The sequence below is a fragment of the Episyrphus balteatus genome, chromosome 2, assembly GCF_945859705.1.
Source record: "Episyrphus balteatus chromosome 2, idEpiBalt1.1, whole genome shotgun sequence".
NCBI lineage: Eukaryota > Metazoa > Arthropoda > Insecta > Diptera > Syrphidae > Episyrphus > Episyrphus balteatus.
In genome coordinates, this window is record NC_079135.1 from 71,068,769 (window position 1) to 71,095,074 (window position 26,306).

At 29.8% G+C, this 26,306-nt stretch overlaps 1 protein-coding gene across 4 annotated transcripts; it reads right to left on the reverse strand.

The window, feature by feature from the left end:
- On the reverse strand, positions 1-22,466 carry LOC129908598 (ecotropic viral integration site 5 ortholog). Of its 4 annotated transcripts, XM_055985219.1 has the most exons (13): positions 22,295-22,466; positions 9,730-10,087; positions 9,253-9,647; positions 7,105-7,464; positions 6,752-7,032; positions 6,572-6,686; positions 6,467-6,484; positions 4,353-4,865; positions 4,139-4,284; positions 3,912-4,029; positions 3,761-3,859; positions 3,297-3,361; positions 653-764 (listed from the first exon to the last, which is right to left on the reverse strand). In XM_055985219.1, the coding sequence occupies exons 2-12, from the start codon at positions 9,935-9,937 to the stop codon at positions 3,308-3,310; spliced, it is 2,307 nt and encodes a 768-aa protein (XP_055841194.1). In that variant the 5' UTR covers positions 9,938-10,087; positions 22,295-22,466; the 3' UTR covers positions 653-764; positions 3,297-3,307. The 4 variants fall into 4 exon arrangements, with proteins under 4 accessions (XP_055841192.1, XP_055841193.1, XP_055841194.1 ...); XM_055985217.1 differs by lacking the exon at positions 3,297-3,361 and having other exon boundaries at positions 1-764; positions 22,295-22,465; XM_055985220.1 differs by lacking the exon at positions 6,467-6,484.
- Between the last annotated feature and the right edge of the window lie 3,840 nt (positions 22,467-26,306).

A 26,306-nucleotide genomic window follows, 5' to 3' on the forward strand; every position in this document is an offset into this window, starting at 1 on the left:
TTTAAATCCTACATTCAATAAAATATCGCGCTAATGTTAAATCTAATTTGGTTATTTTTTAAGTGTTGCATATTTTTGTATCGTTTGAATGTTAAGCAAAAAAAAAAAACATATATCGCTGCTTTTTTTAAACTTACAACATTCTCATTATTAATGTTGTTAACTTAACATCTAACACAATTGATTATCTTCCTCTTTCATATTTGTTTTTTTTTTTTTTATAAATTTGGACATTGTCCATTAATTTGCCACATTTTCCCTAAGTTTAAAATTTATTTTTTTTTATTGGATATTTTCTAATATTTATAAAATACTATATAAAATCTACAATCTAATTCAATAGTTGTATATCATGTTTTTTTAATATTTTTTGCGATTTTTTCCTCTTCGAGGATTTTTGTTGTAGTTTTTATTTTTAATTTTTTAATTAAAATTTTAAAATATTCTTTCTGAATGTATGGAAACTCATTTTTTTTTTTTTTAAATACAAAAATTCAATATTGTATTGGATGTAAATATAATATGTATATAATGTAAAAAAAAAATACTTGTAGTACTTAAACGAATGTGGTTTAAAATTGAATCTAATATTATAAATAAATAAATACAAACTTTTTTTACTTTAAATATTATGATGTAAATTCCGTACTCTCTCTTCGCATATTCAGTTCGTTAAAGTCAATGTCGGTTGATTCAATTGATTGAATCGAAGAGCTTCTCAATTTGGCCGCTGGAAATTTTCCTCTACTTTTAATCGCTGTAAGCTGAAAAGTTTAAGATAAGTTTTTTTTTTTAATTAATTAATTAATTATCACTCTCAGTACAAATTAAATTAAAAGGAAACGCACAAAAATAAAAAAAAAAAGATAAACATGCAAATATGGTGTCACAGCGCTATAGAAGTAAATGCGTCTAAAATGAATGGCGTTAGTTTCTTAAATGCGCACACGAGTCTGTTTAATTATGTTTATATATATGCTATTTTGTTTTATATGCTGATTCAATGGAAAAGAAAAGAAAATAAATTGAAATATGATAAAAAAAAGATATAAACTAATAGAGAAGTTTTACTATTTTTTTAATTCTATGTACAAGTTTTTTTTAGCGTGCTGGTGCAAATATTTTGTTTTTTTTTTCTTATGTACAAACTTTTAACACTAGAATGACCAATTGAAATAATAATTTATACCTGCAGATCCTTAAACATAAATACATTTGTGACGAAACAAGTTAAGGAACTGTCAACTTTTTTTGGCCTATAGAAGGCCAACAAGAATTTAGGAATTTTAAATAAAACAGGTGGGTTGGAATGAAATTCTCTAACATAGGGCATTATCATTGCTGTTAAATACTTTATACATTATTGAAAAGGTCTTAATGTCTTCTTTCTAAAACAGTCAAGAAATTTGTGAAAATTTGACGACGCTAGATTTTTTGCAATGGCTGAGGATCTAAAAACCGTTTTTTGACCCTAAGTGCAACGTTTAAACATCCATAACTTTTTTTCTTGTTAGTTGCACCAACATTTTATAATATAAAATATAAAAATATAAGAAAAATGGTTGTCCTACATACCCCAGAAGTTAAAAAAAAATTAAATTTGTATATCAAAATCAATTATGTATTTATAAATAATTTGTTTTTTTTTTTTGTGAAAATTTATTTTTGGTATCTAAAGTGTTGTGTGTACATACATCTGTTAATATGTGTACCGTATTGTTTCATTACTGAGATGTAGTCATTTCATTTGCTTATAACTTTTAACAAAATTGAAATTTTTCAAAAATACTTTGGAATATTATTTTTAACATAATATATGTAAATCTTCCGATATATGCAAGAAAAAGTATCAAATGCAAGAAGTTGGTTTTAGGAGGCCCACTTGAGAAAATTTGACTCAGTAAGATTTATAGATCGTACTAAATAAATACAGACCTGAGCATTTAATTTGAGCAGGAGGTACCAATTTTTAAAAAGCTTTATTTTTTCTCAAAAACGAGTCCTTCGATTTTAATTAAGAAAATCAAGTGCCTTTTTTTTATTTTGAAATTTTTCGTAAACTACAGGAGCAATTACGATAAAATTTGAGCTCAAATAAAGTAAGAACTCGAAAAAAAACGAAGATGGAGTAAATCCAAAACACTCAGCTTGATAATATATAATTTAATTTGTTTGATTAATGTTTTTTTTTTTGCTTCATGGGTGTAGAGCATACAAAAAGTATCACCTTAGCTGATTCGACCCCAGAATGGGAAATTTGAGGGAAATTTTAGCTATATTGTCTTTACATACCTGGATACATGTGAAATTATACGAGGAAAAGTGAAAAGGATTTTTGTATGTACATACATACATACATATACATATATCCATTTCAACAATTAGAATTCTTAGTCAATTTCTAGTGTCAATTTCTTAAAAGTAAAATTCACTACTTCTATAATTATATTGTTAAAAAAAGTGTAAAAATACATTCTTTGGGCAAACAAAAATGGAGCAAAAGTAAGCAACACTACTTTATTCAAAACAAGGACACACCTTAAAAAACAGCTTCTTTGTTTAAAATTTAATTTAATAACAAGAAAAAATCTATTTAACTTTGCGAAACTTGAACTAGAATGACACTTTTTTTCCAAATCAAACTATACAAAAAACTTTATAGCTATTTCCTTTAAGGTTTGATTTGTTTATCGACAGAGACAAAAGTTGCGTAAGTAGCCTTTTGGTTTGTTTACCGGGGAGAGAAAGAAGTAGACGGTCCGAATTTATGACGAGAGTAATTTTCTGGAATCGTTTGCAGCCACTAATCGGCAGATTGCGGAACAGTTTACTGTTAAAACCGAATAAGCAGCGAATTTTTATTCAATATAATTAACAAGAGCAATCCCAGAGTAATGGAAGAGCTCTTAAATTGAACACAAATTAAAACGTACTGTATTCTTAACAGATTTTCTCAGTTAGGTATGTACATATTTAAAAAACAAACAACAAAAAATAAGCATTTAGAGAAAACAGTCAAATCAAATAAAATTATAATGCACTCACAAACGAAAAAAAAAATCTTTGCCAATTTCAAATCAGAATACAAAATCATCATAATCTACACTTTCGTATTTTTTTGTTGTTTTATGTTTTTATACAAATAGTTTAGCAAGCACTCATGCAATATTATATATTTTTTATTGTTCAGACAAAACCTTTTTTTATTCATATCACATGCATAATATAGTAGTCAAAAATAAATAAAAGACTTATGTATTAATGTATAATGAATTTGTCTTTTTGTTAGTAATGACCTGCAATCTTTTTAGCTTATCCACTTCCATGGTTCAGAATCTGGGCTTGTTATTGGCGTGGGATACTAAAAAATATATTTGTTCAAATTTTCAAAAGAACCAAATAATTTAATTTTTCTTTTTTAAAAAATGTAAAAAAAGATAAAGCAAAGAACCAAAAGCATTGTTAGCTGTAGCTTATTTTTGTGAAAAAAATAAATTCAAAGTAGGAATAGGCGAAATAAAAAAAGGATCAATTTTTTTTGAAGGATTTAAGTGAGATAAATTATTTTGTGTTTGTGTAGTTTTATTTTTTCGTTTTTTTTTTTTTTATAAAACAGTGAAGATTATCTGCAGCGTAATTCACGTGTTGAGTTTGTGCCTTTCTAATGAACATTGTTAATGGTATGTTGTATTTTTAACGTTGAATTTATTTACAAAAGTTTTTGGGAAAGGATTGTAGGGGAAAGGAAGGAAGTACTTACCTCTGCTTTGAGATCAGCTAATCTGTCCTGCAGATCACGAACTTTGTCAGATTCATCAAGATTTGAACGTAGTTCACCTTCAGCAAGCATTTCGGAGTTCTAAATTAAAAATACGTTAATATAAATCTTTTAAAGTACTTCAATTTAATACCTTTGTCTCTAAACGAGATATTTCTTGCTTTAGCTCGGCAACAGTCTGACTTTGCTCTGTGAATTTAATTTTCACATTCATAAGCTCGTCCTTCATACGAGATTCCAAGTCCGAATATCTGTTAAAAGAGAATTATAAGGATTAATGTCAACATTTTGAGAGGCAATTGCTAATTTGTTGAGAGCCAGTAATTAATGTCACATCTGTAAAAATTCGCATTTAATTACCTATGTTGCTGTTCGCGAGCTTTACTGGCCAAATCTTTTTCGCGATTAAGAGATTGTTCGAGTTCTTCTTTGAGTTTCTTTTTCTCATCGTCTTGTCGACGAAGTTGATTTGTTGACACTTGTACTTGAGTTTCTAGTTCCATTACCTAAATAGTATAAACAATAAATTAATTTATTTTTTTTAAATTCATAATTTGTATTAAAGAAAACTCACTTTTAAACGTAACTCTTTAAGCTCAGTTAAAGTTTCCATTTCTCTTATTCTTGTTGTCATAAGATCTTCTTCTAGTTTTTGCATTTCATGCGATTTGGTTGTTGAATCCCAGAAGTTTGTGAGAAGTTTCTTTGGTGTTGAATCGACTGATGGTGTACTATGTTCAGCCTTGTGCTCTTGCAATTGTCGTTGCCATTGTGAGCTCAGTTCTTGTACACGTTGTTTTAGATCCTTAAGTGATAAACTAGCTTCGGCTTCACGCAATTTACTTGCAATTAATTCATCTTGTAAATGCGCTACCGAATTATCGGGTGTGATTTCACGTAGTTTTTGATTTTCTTCTTCAATTTCTTCGATTTTTGATTTCAAATTACGTATAGTGTCTTCACTTTCGGCTAAGCCTTGACGTACTTTAACTAGCTCTTCTAAAAGACAAGATACCATTTCATCACGTTGTTTGAGAGCTTCTTCTTTCATGCAAAGTTCATCAATAGAACTCTGACGGGAGTTATTCTAAAAAAATACATAAATATAGATTAGTAATGATTAGTGAATAATTATTGGAAGTTCTGTCTAATATCATGCACAATTTGAAACTCTATTCACTTGATTATTATATACATGCAATCAAGAAAAAATAAACCAAATTCGGTATAAGGAAATAATAAATCTATTTTTATATTGCATTTATAATTAGTGAGAAAACAACTTCGGTATCCGAGGTAGATTTAATTTCTATACGTGAAAATGTTTTTAACTGGTAGTTTACACAATTTATTTATTTTTAACGTGAATTTTCTGAACTCATCAACAATTTTGGTAGATCTATTGCAAAGATTTTTTAGATTTTTTTAGTTTTATAGAAAACTATAAAAAAGTATAGTAAAAATATGAAACTACGATAAAAAAAAGTCCCAAAATTTAAAGAAAATCGAATTATTCTTTGGTAGGTGCTAGATTCTTCCGTGTCAGAATCATTAATTAAATCTTCCCCTGCAAATGCTCTTCGTCTTAAAGATTGATGAATAGTCCCCGAACCTAGATCGCATGAAAATCCAAGAGAATTTTTTTTTTAAACCTTAAACAAAATAGGTTGAATTTCTGCAATTAAATAACTCTGTTTATTATGGACGGTTTTAATCATTACTAATTAAATTTGGGAAGGAACAAACTACTTTTCCAGTGACGTCATAGCCATGTAGAAGTAATGGTTTGAAATGATATTCCATATTTTGGAAGGATTGACCTTGATTTTACGTCGTCACGAATGACTGCGAATTTGTGTAATATCACTCACAAAATGGATTTTTCAGAGTTAAGTGATTTATATATATAGCACACAGCACACACAGATAACGAGCTATTCACACCGCTAGAACAGTTTCAATCTGGATAAACGAGTAAAACATCACACTGTTGGAATAGTCTTCTGACTCTCCGGACCTAAAACTTGTTGACAAAGGTCGGGAATGACTTGTTCGTTAATTCTATGAGTGAGAATGATAATTTGAAAATAAAAAATAATTTAAAACTCCAATAAAAGACGACTGAAGAAAAGTAAACGTAAATTACTTGAAAAAGTTGAAAATGGCTATCCTTGAATATGTATCAGTAAAAAGTATTTTTCTTAAGTTTTTATAGGTGCAAAAATTGATTGTTTCCCGTTTTTAGGGTTAACCTATTCTGTTGACCGGCAATGTATTTTCTTGCATATTTGAAATTATTTTTGAAATAATAATCTTTTTGAAAACAGCAAGTTTACCAAATCACCAAGCGAGATGGTCTGTTGTCAAATTTCGGAGCATTGTTGCTATTGAATATGCATTTATATCTTTGAACAAAAATTTTAATTATTTCAAGTAATTAAAAAAAAAATAACTATTCATAGCAAACCTTAACTCATATGATAATTAAATGCATCGTCAAATTTTTTGTTTTCATTTAACTCAATTTCAATTAGTTTAATTATTATGATCTAACAAACTGATGCAATTGTTAATCTTTTTTCATTTAAGACAAAAATTCACAAAACTAAAACAGCACACAACACTAACATGCTAATTCACAATCACTATTAAGAACAAGAAAAAAAACACCTGTAGTTTGTTACTTACACTATCAATGGAGACATTCTGTTTAAGACATTTAAGAAAAAATCAGATTTAAAAGATACATTTTATATCAGAAGCTTGTTTAAGTAAGTTTAAAATATTGCTTACATTTTCCTGAAGCCTCAAACTTAAACCACGAACTTCTTCATTAGCATTTTCCAATTGATGTGAAACTTCGAGAAAATTTCGACGCAATTGCAGCAACTCGGTTTGAATAGCAAAACTAAAACAAACAATCAATGGAAAAGTTTATTTCAAAATAGTTTTTATTTTTATTTTAAAACATACCTAGTTTCTTCTTCCTCAGCACGTGATACTTGTCCTCGTACAAGTTTATCAGCTAATTCAGCACTTTCAGCTTCAAGCAATTCATTTCGTTGCTTAAGCAAACGATTCTCTCTCCTCAGACGTCTAAGTTCAACCATCTCTTCTTGTTCTTTCTTCTTTAAATCAGAGTATTCTTTTTCCATTTTCTTCATTCGTTTTGTATTGATCTTCATGGAATACGTTAAATTAAAGAATGCTTCAGGGTCAGCTTCGACCTTGCCAGGAAGTTCTTTTTGGAAAAACTTAAAATTAAACAAAACAAAATAAAATCGATGATTATTTAGTTTACAAAGTAGAGAAGTAATTCATTATACTTTAAGCATTGCCTCCATATCCAAACACAAAAGTGTTTCTTTCCCTAATGTTAGCAAGGCGAGGGCTACTTTGAAAATAAATTCCATTCCTTCGCTAAGGAAAACATCCATAACGCGACAGCTTAGATTTAAATTTAAAGCTGTTGTATAGAGAGTCAGGAACCAACTGGATGCGTACATAGTGGTTTGGAATGCTTGCTGTTGAAAATGAATATGCATTTCTGGTATTTGTTCTTGTACCAAACTTTCTAGTTGATACATGCAAAGTCCTAATTCGGACATCGATGGTTTGAACATGTCACGCATGCGATGCTGTTGCATTATTTGAACTAAAACAGCAAAGGCTTCCTCTTCAGGCATCTATAAAACAAATAATTAAAATTAATTATTATACATTTCAGTTCGTCCACAGGAAAATAAAATTTAAGTTTAGCATTCATTTAAATTTAACGTTTGGTACATTTAAGCATGCCCTTTTCCGCATTCCATCTTAGATAATGAAAAATATCGGTGTGATAATAACAATAATGACAATAGTGACAATAATTTTAAAGTGTATGCATTTTGTTCCAATAAATGCGACGAGACAAATTCTTGTTTATCTTCAGTAAAGTCACATTGGAGGCGAACTGCATTAAGGTATAACCAACACAGCTCCCAGATTTACTTTACCTAGTCTAGCCATACGTTCCAATACACGACTTCGATCAGGCTGTCTCCAAAGATCAGTAGAAATAAGATCAAATCGTTTTATTTTTCTGAACATGCTCTTTAATACGTAAATAATTCTCATAGCAAGAAAGAAGACGTCAAAGAAAATATAATCCGAAATCGAATTATTGATAGGTCAAAACATTTTTAAAGTTTAAAAATATTTGTTTATTGGTTCAGTTCACTGATTCCTCCTAATTTGAAAATAGCTTGAGTGCAACTTGAAAACCAGTACGTGAACGAATTAGATAAAAATCGCTTCGGATGCATATCATAATGTCAAAAAATGGATACATCCACCAGGCCCATTTCAAGATAGCTTCAACAGAATCTGCACATGAAAGCCAATCGACGATAAGCGATGTATCTCATAACTCCAGCATAAAATAAATAAAATTGGAGAGAAGCAAACATCCAAACAAGCCGAGGCTTTCGTTCGAGTCGACTCTACCTTGATACAGTATTAATTTTACTACTAACACAAGAATGTTCATTCTCTCGATTTAAACGAAAAACGTGTGAAAAGGGGTACAAAAGCTAATCACAAAGATGTCAGTAAAACGTTTGACCAATATCCGTTATAATTCAATATATGTAGATTAGACTGATTCAAAAAAAAAGATAAAAAATTCTAAACACAAATACACAATCTTTCCCATACAAATCGTATGGGAAATAGAAATTTGCGATGCGGCGGTACTAAATGTTAACATTAAGGGCTGAAACTTTTACAGTATTTTTTTTTCGTCATTTCCAACAATATTTTCAACAATGCTTTGAACAAAAGAAAAATTTTTTTTTTTTGAATCAGTCTAATGTAGATCCTTCAAAAAGACTTCGTTTCGTCACTAAAAGCCAGCCAAAAGTGCACAGAAGTGTCTAGAGTTCTATTTTTCAGGTTTTATACCAGTAGAAGATAGGGAAAGTATAAAAAAAAAGAATGCGTGCAAAAGTATCCTCATAACCATTAAGTTTAAAAAACTTCCCTTATAGCTAAGAACATTTTTTCGAGTGACATTAATTTTTTTTTTTTTAACTCTATCATGGCCAAATATATTTTACGCAATACAGTTAAAAAATATGAACTTGTTTATTTAATATAATGTTCTTCATTTGTAACAGAACTTATGGCTAGACTTGGTAGGTTATCATCAGAATACATTTTTTTAAAGTAAATTTCGCGCATAGAGGTCACAAAATTTTACGATAACAAATGTAATTGCTAATATCGAATTCGAAATTTTGACTCAGAACCAGACCTAAAATAAAAGTTATGAAAATGAAGATATGAAAATTTAAATCGGGCTTTCAGGCTATGGTCTCTTGGTGAAGGAATACCGGAACCCGTCTATAAATGTGATGTAGTTTTGTTAACGTCGACATTTAAGATCTGGTAGTACAAAATTAAAAAATTATCAAAACATGTTAACAATTTACCTGCATAAGAAGCAATCCAACAATAAATCCAGATCCTTGACAATAGCCAACTTCACGATCATGCAGTGAATAGGCTTTCATTACATTAAAAAGAGCCTCCTGACCAAGACCATCTTTCTCTTTGAAAAAATCATGTTCTGGATATGTTCGTGCAATATCCCGCCTAATGACTTTTTCACATGCTGATGTTGCTTTAATATATTCAGCATATTGCTTCTTATCAACTTCACTTGCACCGCACAATAATTGCCAGACAATTGGCCTAAAATGATGAGGAATTCCCCTACGTACTAGTTCTCTAACGCAAGGCGTCTTTTTCTTAAGACTTCCCTCCCAATCATTAAGTATAGTAGCCCAAGTGGTCCATACATCTTCTTCAGCAACTGAATTTCCACCTATAACAAAAATAGATATACAAATAATTAGTTTTCTTATCTGCACATCTAAAACTTTTAATGAGACACAATTAAAACTTACTTGAATTAATACTGATTTGACTTGTATCGGAATTCTTTCGACTATGTGTTGAATGTAATGAATTTAAACTTTTGGCATCACTTTCGATAAGTTTATTTGCAGCTTCGAGTTTTGCAAGGAGATCCATTTCAGAGGTGGGTAAGTTCTCGGGGCTTTTGACTTCCATTTTTTTGCTACTTTCTTGCTGAGTAGCAGTTGTTAAGGTCATCGCCTCTTTAATTAATTTGAAGATGAGAATGTTTCCCCCTTTTTTGGAATATTTCTCGATTGGATAAATTAATGGAATGAATAGTTGAGTATATGTTTTTTTTTTTTGTCTTATAACTCTCCACTTATAGCATCGTAGATAATACTTCGTCTGTAAAGAATTCAATTTTATTTTTATGATTACTTAAGTGTTTGAGTGTATCAATCGAAATAGAGTATGTATATCTATTTTGTGTTTATGTAAATGTGTAATGTAATAAAAAAGTGCATTTGCATTTGAAATTAGCTTATTTCTATTATATATGCGAATAACCCTTACAATTTTTGGTTGAATAATTAAAACAAATAATTAAGAACATAGAAAATTAATCAATAAACCTTAAATTCTCATTCTCGTTACTGAGAGAACAGCGGGTGGGGTAAAACCTCCCTTTTCAGGATTTTCAACTATGTCTTGACGGGGTTTGCGTCATGTCACGTGGCATTTCCGAGCTTTTGGTGTGTCTTCTCTTGGTAATTTGGGGGTAAATGTTTTTCAATTTAAGTCTTATGAACTGCAGATTAAAGTTTACTTTTAGAAAGTGGATAATTTAATTTAGAAATTTAGAATTGGTTAAATAACCCTGCTATCAAATGCATTCAAAAATTTTAACTCAGCTGCATCAGTTTTAAAGAAAATATTACTTTTTTACCCAACTTAGTACTAAAAAATTTTACATGACTCTAATTCAATGAGCCGTAGTGTAAAAAAAATGCAATACGATGCTTCGGCAAGTTGCCTTAAAAGTTGGTGTGTTCAATTTTCTTTTCAAAATGGTACAACATTGTTGGGAATATTCCATAAATAACCGAGATAAATTTTTTTTTTCTTAAGAAATCCGACTTTTTTATGAGGTAATTTTTCCATATTATTCAAGTTTTGTACCCTATCAGAACCTTTCAGAATTTGATAGCAGGGTTATTGAAGGTTCCGTAACAAAAGAAAAAAATGAGAAAAATTAAGATTTGTAGTCACGGCACATGAAAAACCGTCACAGGGTGACCATTTTTTCGACTTTTTTTCAAATGCCCATAACTCCCAAAATATTTGGCTGCGATTTTTTTTATTATTTTTCTGATAACTGTCACCACCTACCCTATCAACCGTTTTCGTTTCGACGTTAACTTTTGGGACACCCTGTATATTGTCATGTTCAAACGAGTGACCCTGAGATCCCCTTCAAAAAGGCAATATCATTCATCATCAGAACCCTGAACTAACAAGAAAAATAGGTAAAACAAATCCTGGTACCAGCAAATGGCAAAACACTATGCTTAACGCCGATTTCTGAGCTCAACCCTTATCTTATTTTAATCGATTATGTTTTTTTTACCCATACATTTTTTAGGGGTTCTCGATTGGAAAAATATATTTTTTTATACACTTTTTATCAATGTTTTATTTTCATTCCATTTAATTTGTTATTTTTTTTTGTTTTCAAAAATAAATCGCCGCAATCTACATTGTTGAACCATTTATCTGTCGGCTTCAGATAAATGACGATAAAAACTATTTAATGGTTGGGCATGATCAAATGCAAATTAAATTTAAAAATTTCTATTTCACTGCTGTTTCATTTTCTAAATAATCGCAGCTGTTGAAAAAATGTTTTTCCTATGTTTACTTAGAATATAAGAACAATTGTTATACACACATGTTGATAACAATTTAGATTTTATAATGTTTAGTATGTACAAGTACATAATAGAAGTGCCGAACAAAGCTTTAAGTTTGGAATTTAAACACAATTAATGTAATTGAAAATTACAATGTAATTGAAAATTACAATGTAATTGCTTTTAAATCAAATGTTGACTAATTTTGCATCTAGCTATTTTATTATTTGATTTTTTTTTAATAAAAAAATGCCAAACTGAGAAATAAATCCAAGTTTAGATTTTAATTTTGTCTTTAGAAATATTATGTAAGTTCCCCAAAGTACATCTGTAAGTGAATCGTGAACGCGTCATGTTTTATTCAAGGATAAATTTCGAAAATTCGTGAAAGTAAAAATAAATGTTTAGTTTTTTCTTTGCTCGTAGATGGGGGTTTTCAAAAAAATGAAAATAAAAAATAAACTTATTTACCAGGCAAAAATATTTCCTAAGTATTTCTTTAAAGAACTTTTTCACTACTTTAGAGTTATTGCAACTTAAAGAGTAGTCATATTTCAGAAACACAGATTCCAATTACTTGCTCATATCGAACCTTTTCGAGAAAATCACAATATCTCGAAAACTTTATATGGGGGATATGCTTTAAAAAGGAGATTTATGTAGGTATTAAAGAAATAACAATAACGGGTCTTGGAAATTTCGCAAAAATCATCTCTACAAAGTTTCTAGCAAATCCACCCAGCCGTTTAGGCCTTACGTACAGGTGGACGGGATGACGAAAAATACTTTTTTTATCTTCTCCATCATCGTAATGTTGGTTCTGATCAAAACCTCAGAATTTTTTTTTGAAAAGAAACCAATACTTGCCCTGTACACAGAGAAAAATAGACCACATAAAATAGAACAAAAACAATAAGATTTCTCTATGGTTTTCATCCAAGAAGGAAACCTTATTAAAACAATCGGGTTTTCCTTATTGTTTTAAAATCTGCAAAAAAAATAAAAAAAACGATGACCAGGCTGGGAATCGAACTGGAGACTTCAAATCATTAGTCGCCCACCTTACCACCTGAACCAACCTGCCATGAAAATATTGATCGCGATTTTTGTTCTAGTGCTAAGTTGCAAAAAAAATCAACTTTTCAGTCAAATTTTAATAAGATTTTCTCTATAAAAATAAAAAGAAATCTCTTTAAAAAAATCTTATTAATCGTTGATTTTAATAAGATTTCCTTATGAAATGTATGGACGGTAAAACAATATGGCAATCTGTTAGTTTTTAGCGGGTCATATTTTTCTCTGTGTAGAGTAAGTAAACAAAAAATCAATAAGTGCTTAGGTATGTAATCAGAATCACCAATCTCCCTCACCATCGAGTTGTGCTTTCTACACTTCAACTCCATTAATTTCAAAAAGGCTCTTGACAATGTCAAGATGAATTTATTTGTTTGCCTCTTGGTAAAATAGATATTGAAATAAATTTCATTATTATCAACCAAACAAAAATTATGTGTAATTGTTTTTGTGACTTTAAAATTGCCATGTCTTCAGATCACAAATGCAAATTTAAATTAAGCTTACTTCTGTCTAACATGTCCATAAAAAGAAGGTGAGCTTCCTCTACAAAAATGTTCCAGTTTGAAGCAAGTCTGAATTATCTTAACTAAGTAAATATTAAAACTCAATTTAAAATATAACTTAGAGTGCAAATACACAAAATAACAATATACATACAAAATATCTCTATTATCGACATTTGTTCTTATCACTTGATTTAGAACGAACAAATATTACAATTGGGTCAGTGTATAATGCATTCAACACAAAACCATTTGAAATTAAATAAAAAAAAAAACGGTAGCATTTACCTGCGAACACTAATATTTATCAGCCGGATATTAAAAAAATATTTTGTAACAACAATTTCGACATCAATTCGATGCCGATGCACTATTTTACTAGCTATCGCTATCTAATGATCTCTAATTGTAGCCAGTGAACTAAAAAATAAAAATAGGCTATTATTATCTTTGATTGTGTATATGTACTTACAGGGGTTGTTCTGGGGGTGTAAATACGGCAAGCGGAGCTTGGTAGGAGTTTCACTGAATTCAATATCAATAAAGTGCTAGATCTCTTGGGCAAACAGTGAAGATGATAACTTTTACACCTTAATAAAGCGTATGCGCAAGGAAAACTACCTTCTTAATTCAATACATTTTGTTATTAATAAATTAAATACTCAACTGGGTTACATAAATTGGATCTAATAGTTATTATAGTTATAGAACTTAAATACATTTTATATTAAATTACTTGCCCACTCAACTAGCGACTGGATATTGCAAAGTGCTCTTATAAAAAAAGTTGTTTAAAATATTAAAACATTTTATGCAACAAAAAATGACAAAATTTTATGAAACGTGTTCGTTTGTTTTAAAATATTATTTAAAAAATAGCATCGGCAAAAAAAAAAAAAACTCGCATTTTCATGTCTCAAAACTTTTTTGGGTTAAATTTTTAGTATTTATCAATTTAACTGCATTTTTGGTTGCATTTAAAAAAATTTAATCCTAAAACTTTTTTTCTTTAGAAGAAAATTCATCAGAGATTAGACCAAAAAAAAGTGAAATTTTGCTTTGAATAAATTTTGCTTTTGAAAAAAAAAAAAAAAAGCTACAGCAATTTACTTTATAGTTCTATTGACATATTATTCGGTTTCATGTCCTTTTAAGCTATCACATAGTGATTTGGATTTTTTTCTTACCCAAGCATGCCCTGGGATATACTATATTGGTTTTAGGAGAAAAAATCACACTAGTCGGTACATATAGAGTTAAGACAGTGTAAAGCAGTGTACAGTGCAAGAACAAATATTACAAAGCATTCCAAGATAACGGCGCTTTTGTTCTTGAAGGATTTGTGTGTACCTACTTCAAATATTTTACAAGCAACAAGAGATGTTAAAAAAGTATAAATATTGTCTTGAAAAAAAAACTAAAATAAAAAACAATCTGTTTTAAATAATTTTTGTATAAAGAAATAAATATTTTTTTATAAAGAAATAAATAATTTTTTTATAAATAAATAATTTCTTAAAAAAAAGGTTTACCATTTCTATATTTTTAGGATGGGAAGTTTTAAAAATTTCATATATGTATAAATGTTATTACATATTTGAAAAATTTAGAACGAGCGTCACAAATACTAATACTGCAATTTATAACTAAATACATATCACTCATTAACTTGAACACTGTCATAATTCAAAAAAACTGTTTTTTTCAGGAAACCAGTTTTAAATTTAGTATCCATCTATTTTTGTATGTATAAATTTAGTTTCTAAAACAAAACAAGTGCTCCTTCTGCTAAGAGCTAAGAAATGACTTTTTGAAGGATTAAAGATTACTTATGCATTAATAACTCAAAATTCGTAATTTTTGACAGTATTCAAGTAAATATTAGATAACGATTTCGAATTTTTATTTTTCTAAAAATGCATCTTAAAATATCAATCAAAACTGCATACTTGTTTTGGAGGACAATTTGATTTTAGATTTTATTTTATTTTTTTAATTTTGGTTTTTTTCTTGCACCTACATATGTATATACATAAATAGTACCTACTTTTCCCAAATTTCTATATAAAAAGTCTTAAAAATTTGAGTAACTTGAACTCTAAGAGCAAGTTCGTGCGACCCAGTCGTGCATTTTATTTTTCTTTGAATAGGTACGTACCTACTCAACTTGCTTTATAGTCAGTACCTATCATGTACTTAACAAATCATAGTAGAAATTAATACTTCAACATCATCACATCTTAGGTAGGTACTTGCACATGGTTTTGTTCGCTTAAATAAACTTCCCTTACCATCCCATTTAACTAATTACCCTATTCAATTACCTAATTAAGAAGGAATCACCAGTCAAGTCAGTCTGCCAGCTCATTTTATCAACGGACACAGTTTTAAATTATGATTACCACATTCCCGTGGAGACTTTTTTTAAAACAATCCTTGATGAGTCGCTCACAAAACGACGACGAATTACTTATAAACTGACATCACCTTTTCCCATTTCTTCCATCACAGGATAAAAAAAGGAAGGCTAAACCTATTGAAGATACATATTTAACGAAATACAGGTAAATTCCAATTTACAAACATCACCTCTTGAGATTAATCATCGACAAAAAAGAAATAAAAAAGAATAAAAAAAAAAAAAAACAACAAAGAAAACAAGACAAGACAACTGCTAAATTTTGCAATTCCATACGAATTATTTATTTTGCTTTAGTCGATTGACCGAAATAAAAAAGATACACAAAACACACATTGGAACAAGTTGCTAAAAACCCAGGCCCGTAGCCATAATTTAATTTAAGGTAGGGCAACGGTCTAATCAGGTAGGCCAGTAGGGCATTGGAAATCGTTTAAATTTTTTTTTCTCAGTCACCTATCCTCTTAAAAAGTACCTCATTAAAAGTACCTCATTGAAAATAATTATAGTATACAGTGGATAAAAAAAAGTATTGGCAATTTAATTTTTTTCTTAGATTTTATGCGATTGTATCGGTTTTGTTTCGAAAATGTATTTTTATCTTAACAACTGAACAAAACCACACCTTCTGGGGGTATTTTTGTTTTCTTCGAGTAAAAGGTTAAGAAGGGAATAAAAAAAACACTAAAAAAAGTATTGGCAAAACTCTTTGGTCCGGAGGCTATTTAATCCCAAAAAAAAAGTTAACTAAAGTGCTTTGACCTATAATCAAGGTTCTCAGCTTAAGAATATACAAAAATCGAAATTCCGCAAAAGTCTAAAGAGTTGAGTAGTTGTGTTAAAAACAAAGCTGTAATTTTGCACCAAGATGGTTATCGTACAAAGAAATCGGTGGAAAGTTAAATATAAGTTTATTCTTGGTCCGAAGTATCATAACAAAATACGAAAACATCGGGTCAACCGAAATCAATTGAAAGGAAGAAAAGTGAATTTTTGAGAGAATTGCAAAAAAAAAAAACAAAAAGTGCGCTTAAAATGGGGGTTAACATTTTAGTGTGAAGATGCTTCGTAATGTTTTGCACAAATTAAAACATTACGGAAGGGCTGGGAGAAAAATGCCATTCATTTCGGATGTGAACCGATAAAAACGTTTTTTTTTTTTTGCCAAAAAATATTTAAATAAATTCTGCGAACTTTGGGAATCCGTTGTATTTTTGGATCAATCAAAATTTAACCTATTTGTAAGGCATATTTGCTGAAATGAAACTTAAATATTTATGTGAAACATAAACCCTTAAGCTCTAAATAGTTTTGTGCTGAACCCGAATCCGAAGTCAAAATATTTATAGGTAGGTATTTTTTTTCGTTTTCAAAATATTAATGCTGCGCTGGAAAATGCAGAAAAAAGCGTTTTTAAATGTATTTGCGCTTATGTATTAATGTATCGATTTCCTTAAAAACTTTGTCTTCTGTCAAAAAATGTTGAAATCTTTCCGAAATTGTTTTTATTGGATATCTTAAGTTATGTCCCAAAAGTCAACGTCGAAACGAAAACGCTAGATAGAGTAGTTGGTGACTGTTATCAGAAAAATAATTTAAAAAGTCGCAGCCATATATTTTGGGAATTGTGGGCATTCGAAACAAAATCGAAAAAATAGTCACCCTGTGACGATCTTTCATGTGCCGTGACTACAAATCTTAAGATTTCTCAATTTCTTTTTTTTTTTTTGCTATGGAATATCCCTGCTAGCAAGTGCATTCAAAAATTTTAACTCAGCTGCATCAGTTTTAGGGCAAATATCACTTTTTTACCCAACTAAGTTCTCAAAAAAGTGTAAAAAAAAATGCACTACGATATTTCGGCAAGTTACCTTAAAAGTTGGTGTGTTCAATTTTCTTTTCAAAATGGTATACCTAACATTTTTGAGGATATTCCATTAAAAACGGAAATAAAAATGTATTTCGTATGAAATCCTTTCAGAGCTGAATTTGTATTTTTAGAAGTACCTAGTAAAGTGCTGATTTTTCAAAATATAAAACAAGCTTAAGTAATACTCTAGGGCCCATTTGCTGATACGTAATAGTTGGTAGACTATGTTTTAGCATGGGTTATTGAGTGAAAAATGAAAATAGTAGAAAAACCTATTCTTTCGGTTCGGCAGGTTCGAAATAATCTTTTTTTAAAAGGGTTATTATGCTATATAATGCTATGTTGTATTTGTTGTTACATTTAAATGATTGTATGAATTTCTGTTTTCTCGTGAAAAGTATTAGACCGGTGAGTACTCTATTAATTTCTTTTTCTTCCTTTCCAAATTGTCAAACAGTTAACATAAAGCGAAGAAAAAAATAATAAAAAATTATTAAAATTATTTTTATTTTAAGTGGAGTGATTGAATATAATTCAATATAAGTTCAAGTGACCTCAACTCCAAAAATTTTATAAAGCGTTTCGCCCAGAGGTGCGTTCTTTTTCTAACTATAGTTAACTATTGTTAACTATCGTTAACTTTTGTCGTTCCTAAACTACAAAATAGTTACGATTTGTAACTATTTGACAGATGAACATCGTTCCTAAACTCGTTTTGAAGTGTCAAATAGTTACAAATCGTAACTATTTCCAACTCACCTCCATGATATGAGTTGAACATTCATGAGATTGTTGATGTGTCAAAGTGGATGTTTTGTTTACAAAACGAACTCCAAAATTTTTTTTCTTTTGAAAAAAGCGGAAAAAATGAAAAAAATAAGAGATTTTTTATGATGCGATAAAATTAATTTAATTAAAAAAACATGATTTTTTGTTACAATTATGCAAAAAAAAGTATTCTGAAAACAATTTTTTTTATGGTTTGACAGTTCAACATATTCTAACAATAAATCGTTCCTAAATGATTTGTAAAAAACCCAACAATTTCTAACAATGACACATCAACAATATTTTTTGACATAACAACCATAGTTGACTATTGTTAGAAAAAGAACGCACCTCAGGTACCTCCATGATATGAGTTGAACATTCATGAGATTGTTGATGTGTCAAAGTTTATGTTTTGTTTACAAAACAAACTCAAAGATTTTTTTCTTTTGGAAAAAAGCGGAAAAAAATGAAAATAAAAAGAGAGTTTTGTAATTTTTTGATGAAAGATAATTTATTGTGAATAAAAAACAATTTTTTTTGTTATAATAGTGGAAATAAAAGTATTCTCAAAAGAAATTTTTTTGATGGTTTGACAGTCTAACAATCTCTAACAATAAATCGTTCCTAAATGATTTGTAAAAAATCCAACGATTTCTAACAATGGCACTTCAACAATAATTTTTGACATAACAACAATCGTTGACTATTGTTAGAAAAAGAACGCACCTCAGGTATTCGAGTGATCAGCTGATAAATATTTGGCTATTTTTTATTTTGATTTCTATTCGCGCGATTATTCACCTTGAAAATAAAATAAATTTGCAAGAATTAAAGTTAAATCGATTGTGCAAGTACTAGTGATGGGAACTATCGAATAAAAACTATCAAACTATCGATAGTTGTAAAATATTCATTCATTCGATAGTTTAAAATCATTCATTCGAATAGTTTTTTATTCGATAGTTTTTTCGTTCGAATAGTTTTTTCGTTCGATTGTTTTTTATTCGATAGTTTTTTCATTCGAATAGTTTTTTCGTTTGATAGTTTTTTATTCGATAGTTTTTTCATTCGAATAGTTTTTTGAAACGATAGTTTTTTCATTTGAATAGTTTTTTGAAACGATAGTTTTTTCATTTGAATAGTTTTTTTTATTCGATAGTTTTTTCATTCGAATAGTTTTTTCAAACGATAGTTTTTTCATTTGAATAGTTTTTTTTATTCGATAGTTTTTTCATTCGAATAGTTTTTTTCAAACGATAGTTTTTTCATTTGAATTTTTCTATATTCAGTTACTGTTTTTATTCAGTCATAATTTTATTTCTCTACTATTTTCTTTTTTCTCTTGATTTCACAATTTAATTGTAAATGATTTTATCTGCATTTGAAGGAAGGACTGAAGGAAGATGAATGATGATACACATATTGTGTGATCTTCCAAATGATATCTTGAAAGTTTTTCAGGACTGAATTTAAGTGTTTTATGTTGGAGTGCCCATATTTTCAAAACAAGGGTGGTAAAGAAGAAAAAGAAAGGCGGCACGGTGCATGAAAAGAATAGAAGTTATCTGTGGGTCAGTGCGGTGTCATCATAAAAAAGTGACAAAACAGAAAAAAATAACTCTTTGACCTGGACCACGGAACATGTTCATTGTTCAGCCAGTGTATAGTTTATGATCCTAATTAGTGGGAAAACCCATCTTTTCAATCACTTGACGAGACATGGCGCTGGAAGAAGCAAAAAATTCGCGCACGCACAAACAGCAGGTATATGTGTCAACAAGTGGATTTTGTAAAGGGTTGTTAATGGGTTAGACAAAAATATGATGCAACTGTGTGGTTGGTTTGGATTATTGAATATACTTTTGTTATTTGCAATTTCGCATGTGGACGAGCAAAAATAGAAAGTGTAAGAAAAGGAAACAAATCCTTTCCAGTGGTCATTTCTCGACTATTTTTTTTTTTTACGATTTTTATATTATGTATGATGCTTCTTTAAGATGAAATCGGATGAAAAGTGAAAAACTTGATAAAATATTATTTTTAAATAGCAATTTTGATATCTAAAAGTTTTTTTTTTATTCGATACATTAATTGATATTCATTTTAATTAATATGTTTTTTTTTATTAATTTTTGTTTTGTTAGTTTTTATAGTTCCAAAGTTTATAAAAATTTCTTGTTCTTTTTTACTATTTATTATTTTTGTTATTTTTCCTTAAATATATATATGCAGTTCTTATGTATTAAAATGAAAATTTTGTGTTCTTTTGGTTTTACGAGACATAATAATATTCTGTTTCTTTTTGTGCGCAAATGTTTTGCCTCATTGTGGGTTTTCCACTGTTTTCGTTTTAATTTAAATCATATTATATTTTAGCAAAAATTGGGCTATCTTTTCGCAACATGGAGTAAAAAATAACTGAATATTTGATAGTTTTTATTCGATAGTTTATTCGATAGTTTTTATTCGATAGTTTCCTTCGATAGTTTTTATTCGAATGAATGAATGAATGAACTATTCGATAGTTCAAATCATTCAGTTACTAACTATCGATAGTTCAAATCATTCGATAGTTCCCATCACTAGCAAGTACTATGCAACAATAAAAAAAAACAGGAATTTGCTCAAAAGAAACAATTTCCTCTTTTCAATATTTTTATATTTTTTTTTTTTTGTAGCTGCTTTGATAGCTTTTCGTTCAAAGAGATATTCCAGATAGCTTATCCGATAGCTGTTTGAACGTGCCCTTTTATTCTATCCCTAGAAGTCAAGAATTCATGCAATCATTAAATTCAACATTAAAAAAAAGCTTATTCCGAACCTGCTTTGGGTACGCAGTGTTTTACGGTCGCCATTTCCGGTCAAAATACCAAAAGGATAGGTTTATAGGAAATATAACACCTTTTTTTTAATAAGAAGGACATTTTCATATGTAGGGCATTTTTGAGGGAATATTTTAAGTTGGAGCATTTTTTAAGGTAAGACATTTCTGATGGTAGGGCATTGCCCCTCAATGACTCCCCCCTCCTGGCTACGGCCCTGTAAACACCAGCTGAAACATCAGCCAGATGATATCACACAATCCATGTACCATGCAATGGCAAAAAAAAAAACAAGAAAAGAAATGAGAAAATAATATGATAAATAATTAACAACAACAACAACATCTCCCGTCTTCTCTTCATTTCTGCGAGTGAGATGTACATATTCATATTGGAAGTGGAAGTGGAACTAGAGGCCTATTTTTTTTATTCGAAACAGGTGAAATTTGCTTCGTTTTTTTTCCATTTCTTCAGCTTCAGGTGCAGCACAATTCACCTCAAGGATGACAGGTAAGCAAGGTAAGGCACACACAGACTTCGAGGGTTGCCTCTTTTACCTTCGCTTCGACGACAACAACCAACCAACGGCGACGTAACAAAAAAATAGGTAGGCAAGGCACTTATCATGAACCACGACGAAAAGCAGCCACCTACATATTTTATAATTTTCTCTCCATGTCGATGTTTAGAGGAGCTGATGGCTTCAGCTTCAAACCAACAACAACCAAAGGCGATGACGATGGCGAGGAGAGATGTATATTTCGGGGGCAATATCAAAATTGCTTTTTTTATTCGCACTGCTTTTTGCTTCAGCGAATGTTGAAGAAGTTTTTTTTTGTAGGAAACAAAAAAAAAAAATAAGGCTCTTTCGCCAGAGATCGTCAAGTGGAATCTATATACTCTATATTTTTTTTATATGTATTATACCTACCTTCGTTTTTTTTTTTTAGTTTTTTTTTTTTGCAAAATTTCCCAAGATAATAGTAATAAATAAGAATTGCACAGAGGCGAATATAATTTATTCGCTTTTTCTCTCTTGGATATAAGTCGAATTAGGAGGAGGAAACTGCTAGTAAGAATTTTTCATTTTTCTTTTCTTTATTTTTTTTTTTTAATGGGTGTAGTGTAGAGATATCTACATAAAAAAAAAAGAATAAATGCAAACGTCACTTTGTTCAAACTACATAGATTTTTTCATGTTTTACAAACACAATTTTTTTTTGTTTTCTTTTTTAATCACCTTTTAATGCATTTGAAGATTCGATTGTTTATTAATTTATATTAAAAAGACACAATTTTTGGTTTTTCTTCTTTTTTTTTGGTAGAAAGAAAATTTTTCTTTTTTTTATTCAGAACACTGCAATCGGATTTTCTTTCGTACTACACACGTACACAAAAATCGAACACAAACTGTTCGCACAGAAGATTTTTTTTTGTCTTCTTTTTCGTATTTACAAAGGAGAAATGAAAAATGTACTAGATGTTGAATAGGTAGACAGTTTTAAGGTGGAAATGGAGTGGTGGATGAATGTGGGAGCGGTTTTATTAGTTAGAGTTTACACGAAACGAGTTCTGAGTTATAGAGGGAAACACTTATTAATCTTATATCGCAATTCGCATATAAAAATGAAAAAAAAAATCAAAAGTACATTTTGAATTTTCTGACTTATTTGAAGACCTAGGCTAAAAAAATAAAATGAGAATAAATCAGAGACAATGACTTTACTCCAAATATGCAAAAAAAAATCAAAATCGAAAATTTTGTAGTTAGGGCCTTTACGAGATTATGGGCAGTATAGAAGTTCGAACTTATTTAAAACTTTTAATAAGTTGTTTAAATACTATTAAAGAAACTTAAACGAAGAAAGCTTGTTTTTTGGATAAGCTCGGTTAATGAATTTATAGAAGCTTTACAAAAATTAGCAAGTTTTGTAATTGATTTTAGGTTTTGATATTGAATAATCTAGCTCGGACGCTTTTTGATTTTGACATTAAAGTTTTTAATTTAATTAATGAATATACTAGAATGGCCGAGTGGTGGACTACCACCAAGCAGATACGAAGTTCAATTCCCGGGTGTGGTTAAACAAAAATTATATACTTTTAAAATTATTAGTGCCAGCCCAAGTAACAATTTAGCTTTCATAAGGGTCAATGCAAGCTATTTTTTGGCTTTCATAAAAAGAAGGACAGGTCTTATGCAAATCATTTTGGTGCAGTGTACCGAAATTGCATAGGACTTTCCTTCACAGGTAATCCACAAGCTAATAGCTTGTGACAAACAGCTTAAAATGGCCTTACGGAGGTCTTCCTGCAGAGGGTTTATTTAATTCACAAACCGGATTACTTGCGTAGGATGTTATAATAAGGCCTTATAGAAGTTGTTGTAGGTGTTGTAAAAAATGTTGAATTTATACATTAAAAAAAAAGAATTAATTGAATTTTATTTCATATTTTTTATTTTCTCTTGATTTTTTCTGTTTTGCATTTTCTACATATTATTTTATTTATTTTAATTTTTTCCTATTTTGTTTCTTTTCCTTTTTTGGAAATTCCACTGCTTTTTCTGTTGTTCTGAAATGATGAGAATATTATTTTAATTGAAAAAGAACACATTTTTTTATTTTCATCACAAGGGCCGGCCAGGAATCGATCCTACGTACCTCTGCATACCAAGCCAGCACCTTACCAGTAGACCATGCTCGAATATTAGGGGTATTCACGATCTGGTGCAACAGGCCTAGTAAAAATGTAAAATTTTATTTTTTTACAATAGATCGTAAACGCCCCTCTTCTTAAGGCTTGGCCACACCGGAGGGTACGCGGTAGAGGTACAGGTAACGGTACGGGTATTTGTATGGAAAAAATTCCAAACTGACACATCAACGTTCGGGTGTGGAATTTTTTTAATACAAATATCGTTGCCGCTACCCGTACCTCTACCGCGTACCCTCCGGTGTGGCCAAGCCTTTATCTATAGTAAATATTGAAGCATGAATGTTGTTTTTTTCCTCCACCGTTGCTTCTTCTATTTTTCCATTTTTTATAATTTAATTCTTTGTTTTGTTCGGGTTAATTAATTTTCACTAATTATTTTACATCAAAAGAAACTAAATTACGGGACATGAGTAGCGACAACCATTATAAACAGAATAAAAAAGACAAACTGTTTATCATGGGCGAAGCGACGGTGAGCTGCCATCTGTCAAAAATAATTTTACTCCATTGTATTTTTATTTTGCAATAGGGTTAGGGTATAGCAAAAGTGCAAGACCATTGTAAAATTTCAATCCATGTATTTTGTTGTTGTAGTGTTGTAAGATTTTACACTTTTGCAATGATACTAGACCAGTTGCATCGGATCGTGAATACCCCTATTAAATATGAGTGGAAAATTGGGAGCTAATTGAAACCTCACATTGAAATGCAATGTTTTTTCTAATGCGTTACAAACATTGCCTATCCGCAGGATAAAAACTTTGCATACTTAGGGCCAGTTGTACAAACGTGGTTCATCCTCGGATCAACGTTTGAACTCGGTTCAACTCATTTGCAGTGTTGTACAATCGAGGTTCAGGTCTTAACCCACTGCTGAACCAAGATCAGAAGTTACCCACCGATATTGGTGGGTTAGCAGTGGTTCAGCCATGGATCAGGTGATTTTTAGTGGAAAAAATATTGCTTTCTCACTTTAATCTGAATTTTTTGACAGTTCAGATAATAGGTGGTGGAAATTAATATGGTTTTCCAAAATGATTGGGGTGTTTTTTTTTTTTATTTGTTTAAGCCTGGTACGCTGCTCTCGCAAAATTTTAGCTGAGATAAAATTCCCATACAAGTTATCGATAACTTGTATGGGATCCATTTTATCTCGGCTGAAAATTTTCGATAATTTGTATGGGAGCTAAAATTTAGCGCGAGCAGCGTACCAGGCTTTAGGATGAGTTTGTGATGGTAAATAATAAATAAAATAATAACACAGCTTTTACCACTTTTATTTGTATTTTTTAATACTTTATTAATTTTTATAAATGATTATACAATTTAAAAAAAAAAAAAAATAAAACAAAACATAACATAACAAAAAACAAATACAACAACCACCCAAGAATCCTCCTCGTCCTGATTAGTCCACTTGATGAAGGTCCGGCCGCCATTAGGAGTGGCAAAAGATTATTTTCAACAAAATAATTCTTTATTTTTTGTGTATTTTATTCCAAATCACATTTGATAGATGGACGAAACATTTTCACGAACTTTGTGCTTATAAAATAAGGACAACTGACAGTGACATTAGGTATATATTAGAGTGACCGCAAGAAATCGATTTTCGAAATTTAATCGGGGGAACCATATAAAATGTTCCGCCTTTGCAGATTTTTAGATAGCCAAAATTTCAGCTCGATTGGATAACTCTAAATGGTGCCGACACTCGCTCAAAGTATCAAAAATCTCTGTTTTTTCACTGTTTTTCCAAGAAAATTAGCTCTAGCTCCCAAACAAATCGGGTTATTTTCACTTTTTATATATTAAATTAAAGGTAGTGTTGCTACACGTAATTCAGATGCTAAATTTGCTTAGTTTTACTAAAAAAGAAAAATTTTGTCACCAATTTAAATTTTCAGTACTTACCTCAAAAAGAGCTGAAGTGCAAACTCGATTTAAAATGAAACTTTTTTTTTAAACTGTTTTATTTAAAAAAACGAAACATTTAACAGAATTCTAAGGCTGTGTGTGAATTGCGTTAAATAGTACACCGTGTAAAATTTTTGACACTATTGAGGTGAACAAAAAAATTTCAGCTGTATGGCTTATTGTTTAATATTTTTCTCTGCCTCTTTTCTGCTATGAAAATCCTTTTTAATAAAAAAAAAAAAACAAAACAAAACCATCTGCAAAAAAAATTTAACTCAAATTTAGCCAAGTCCCAGAGCCCAATAAAATTTTAACAGCTGAAAATTTTTTTATTCACCTCAATAGTGTAAAAAATTTTACACTATGTTAACTATTTTACGCAATTCACACACGTCCTAAAAACAAAAAAAATAACATCGTGTTACATTTTTTATACATAATTAATGAAGTAAATACTAAAAAAATTTAATCAAGAGATTTACAAAGTAGTTTTGGAAGCATCAGGATACAAATTTTCGGTACTCACTGACTACTTGAAGTACATATTGTTTTTGTTCCTCATCTTTAGTTAAAAGGTTATTAAAATCGGTTATTAATTTGACTCCTCTTTCTGTCAT

Excerpts from the sequence above, each read along its gene's own strand:
- LOC129908598 (XM_055985217.1), bottom strand. The coding sequence starts at position 9,937 with ATGACCTTAACAACTGCTACTCAGCAAGAAAGTAGCAAAAAAATGGAA. Across the intron at positions 9,648-9,729 it reads TCAAATCAGTATTAATTCAA|GTGGAAATTCAGTTGCTGAA; the intron begins GTAAGTTTTAAT and ends TTTTTGTTATAG. Across the intron at positions 6,687-6,751 it reads GCTGAGGAAGAAGAAACTAG|TTTTGCTATTCAAACCGAGT; the intron begins GTATGTTTTAAA and ends TGTTTGTTTTAG.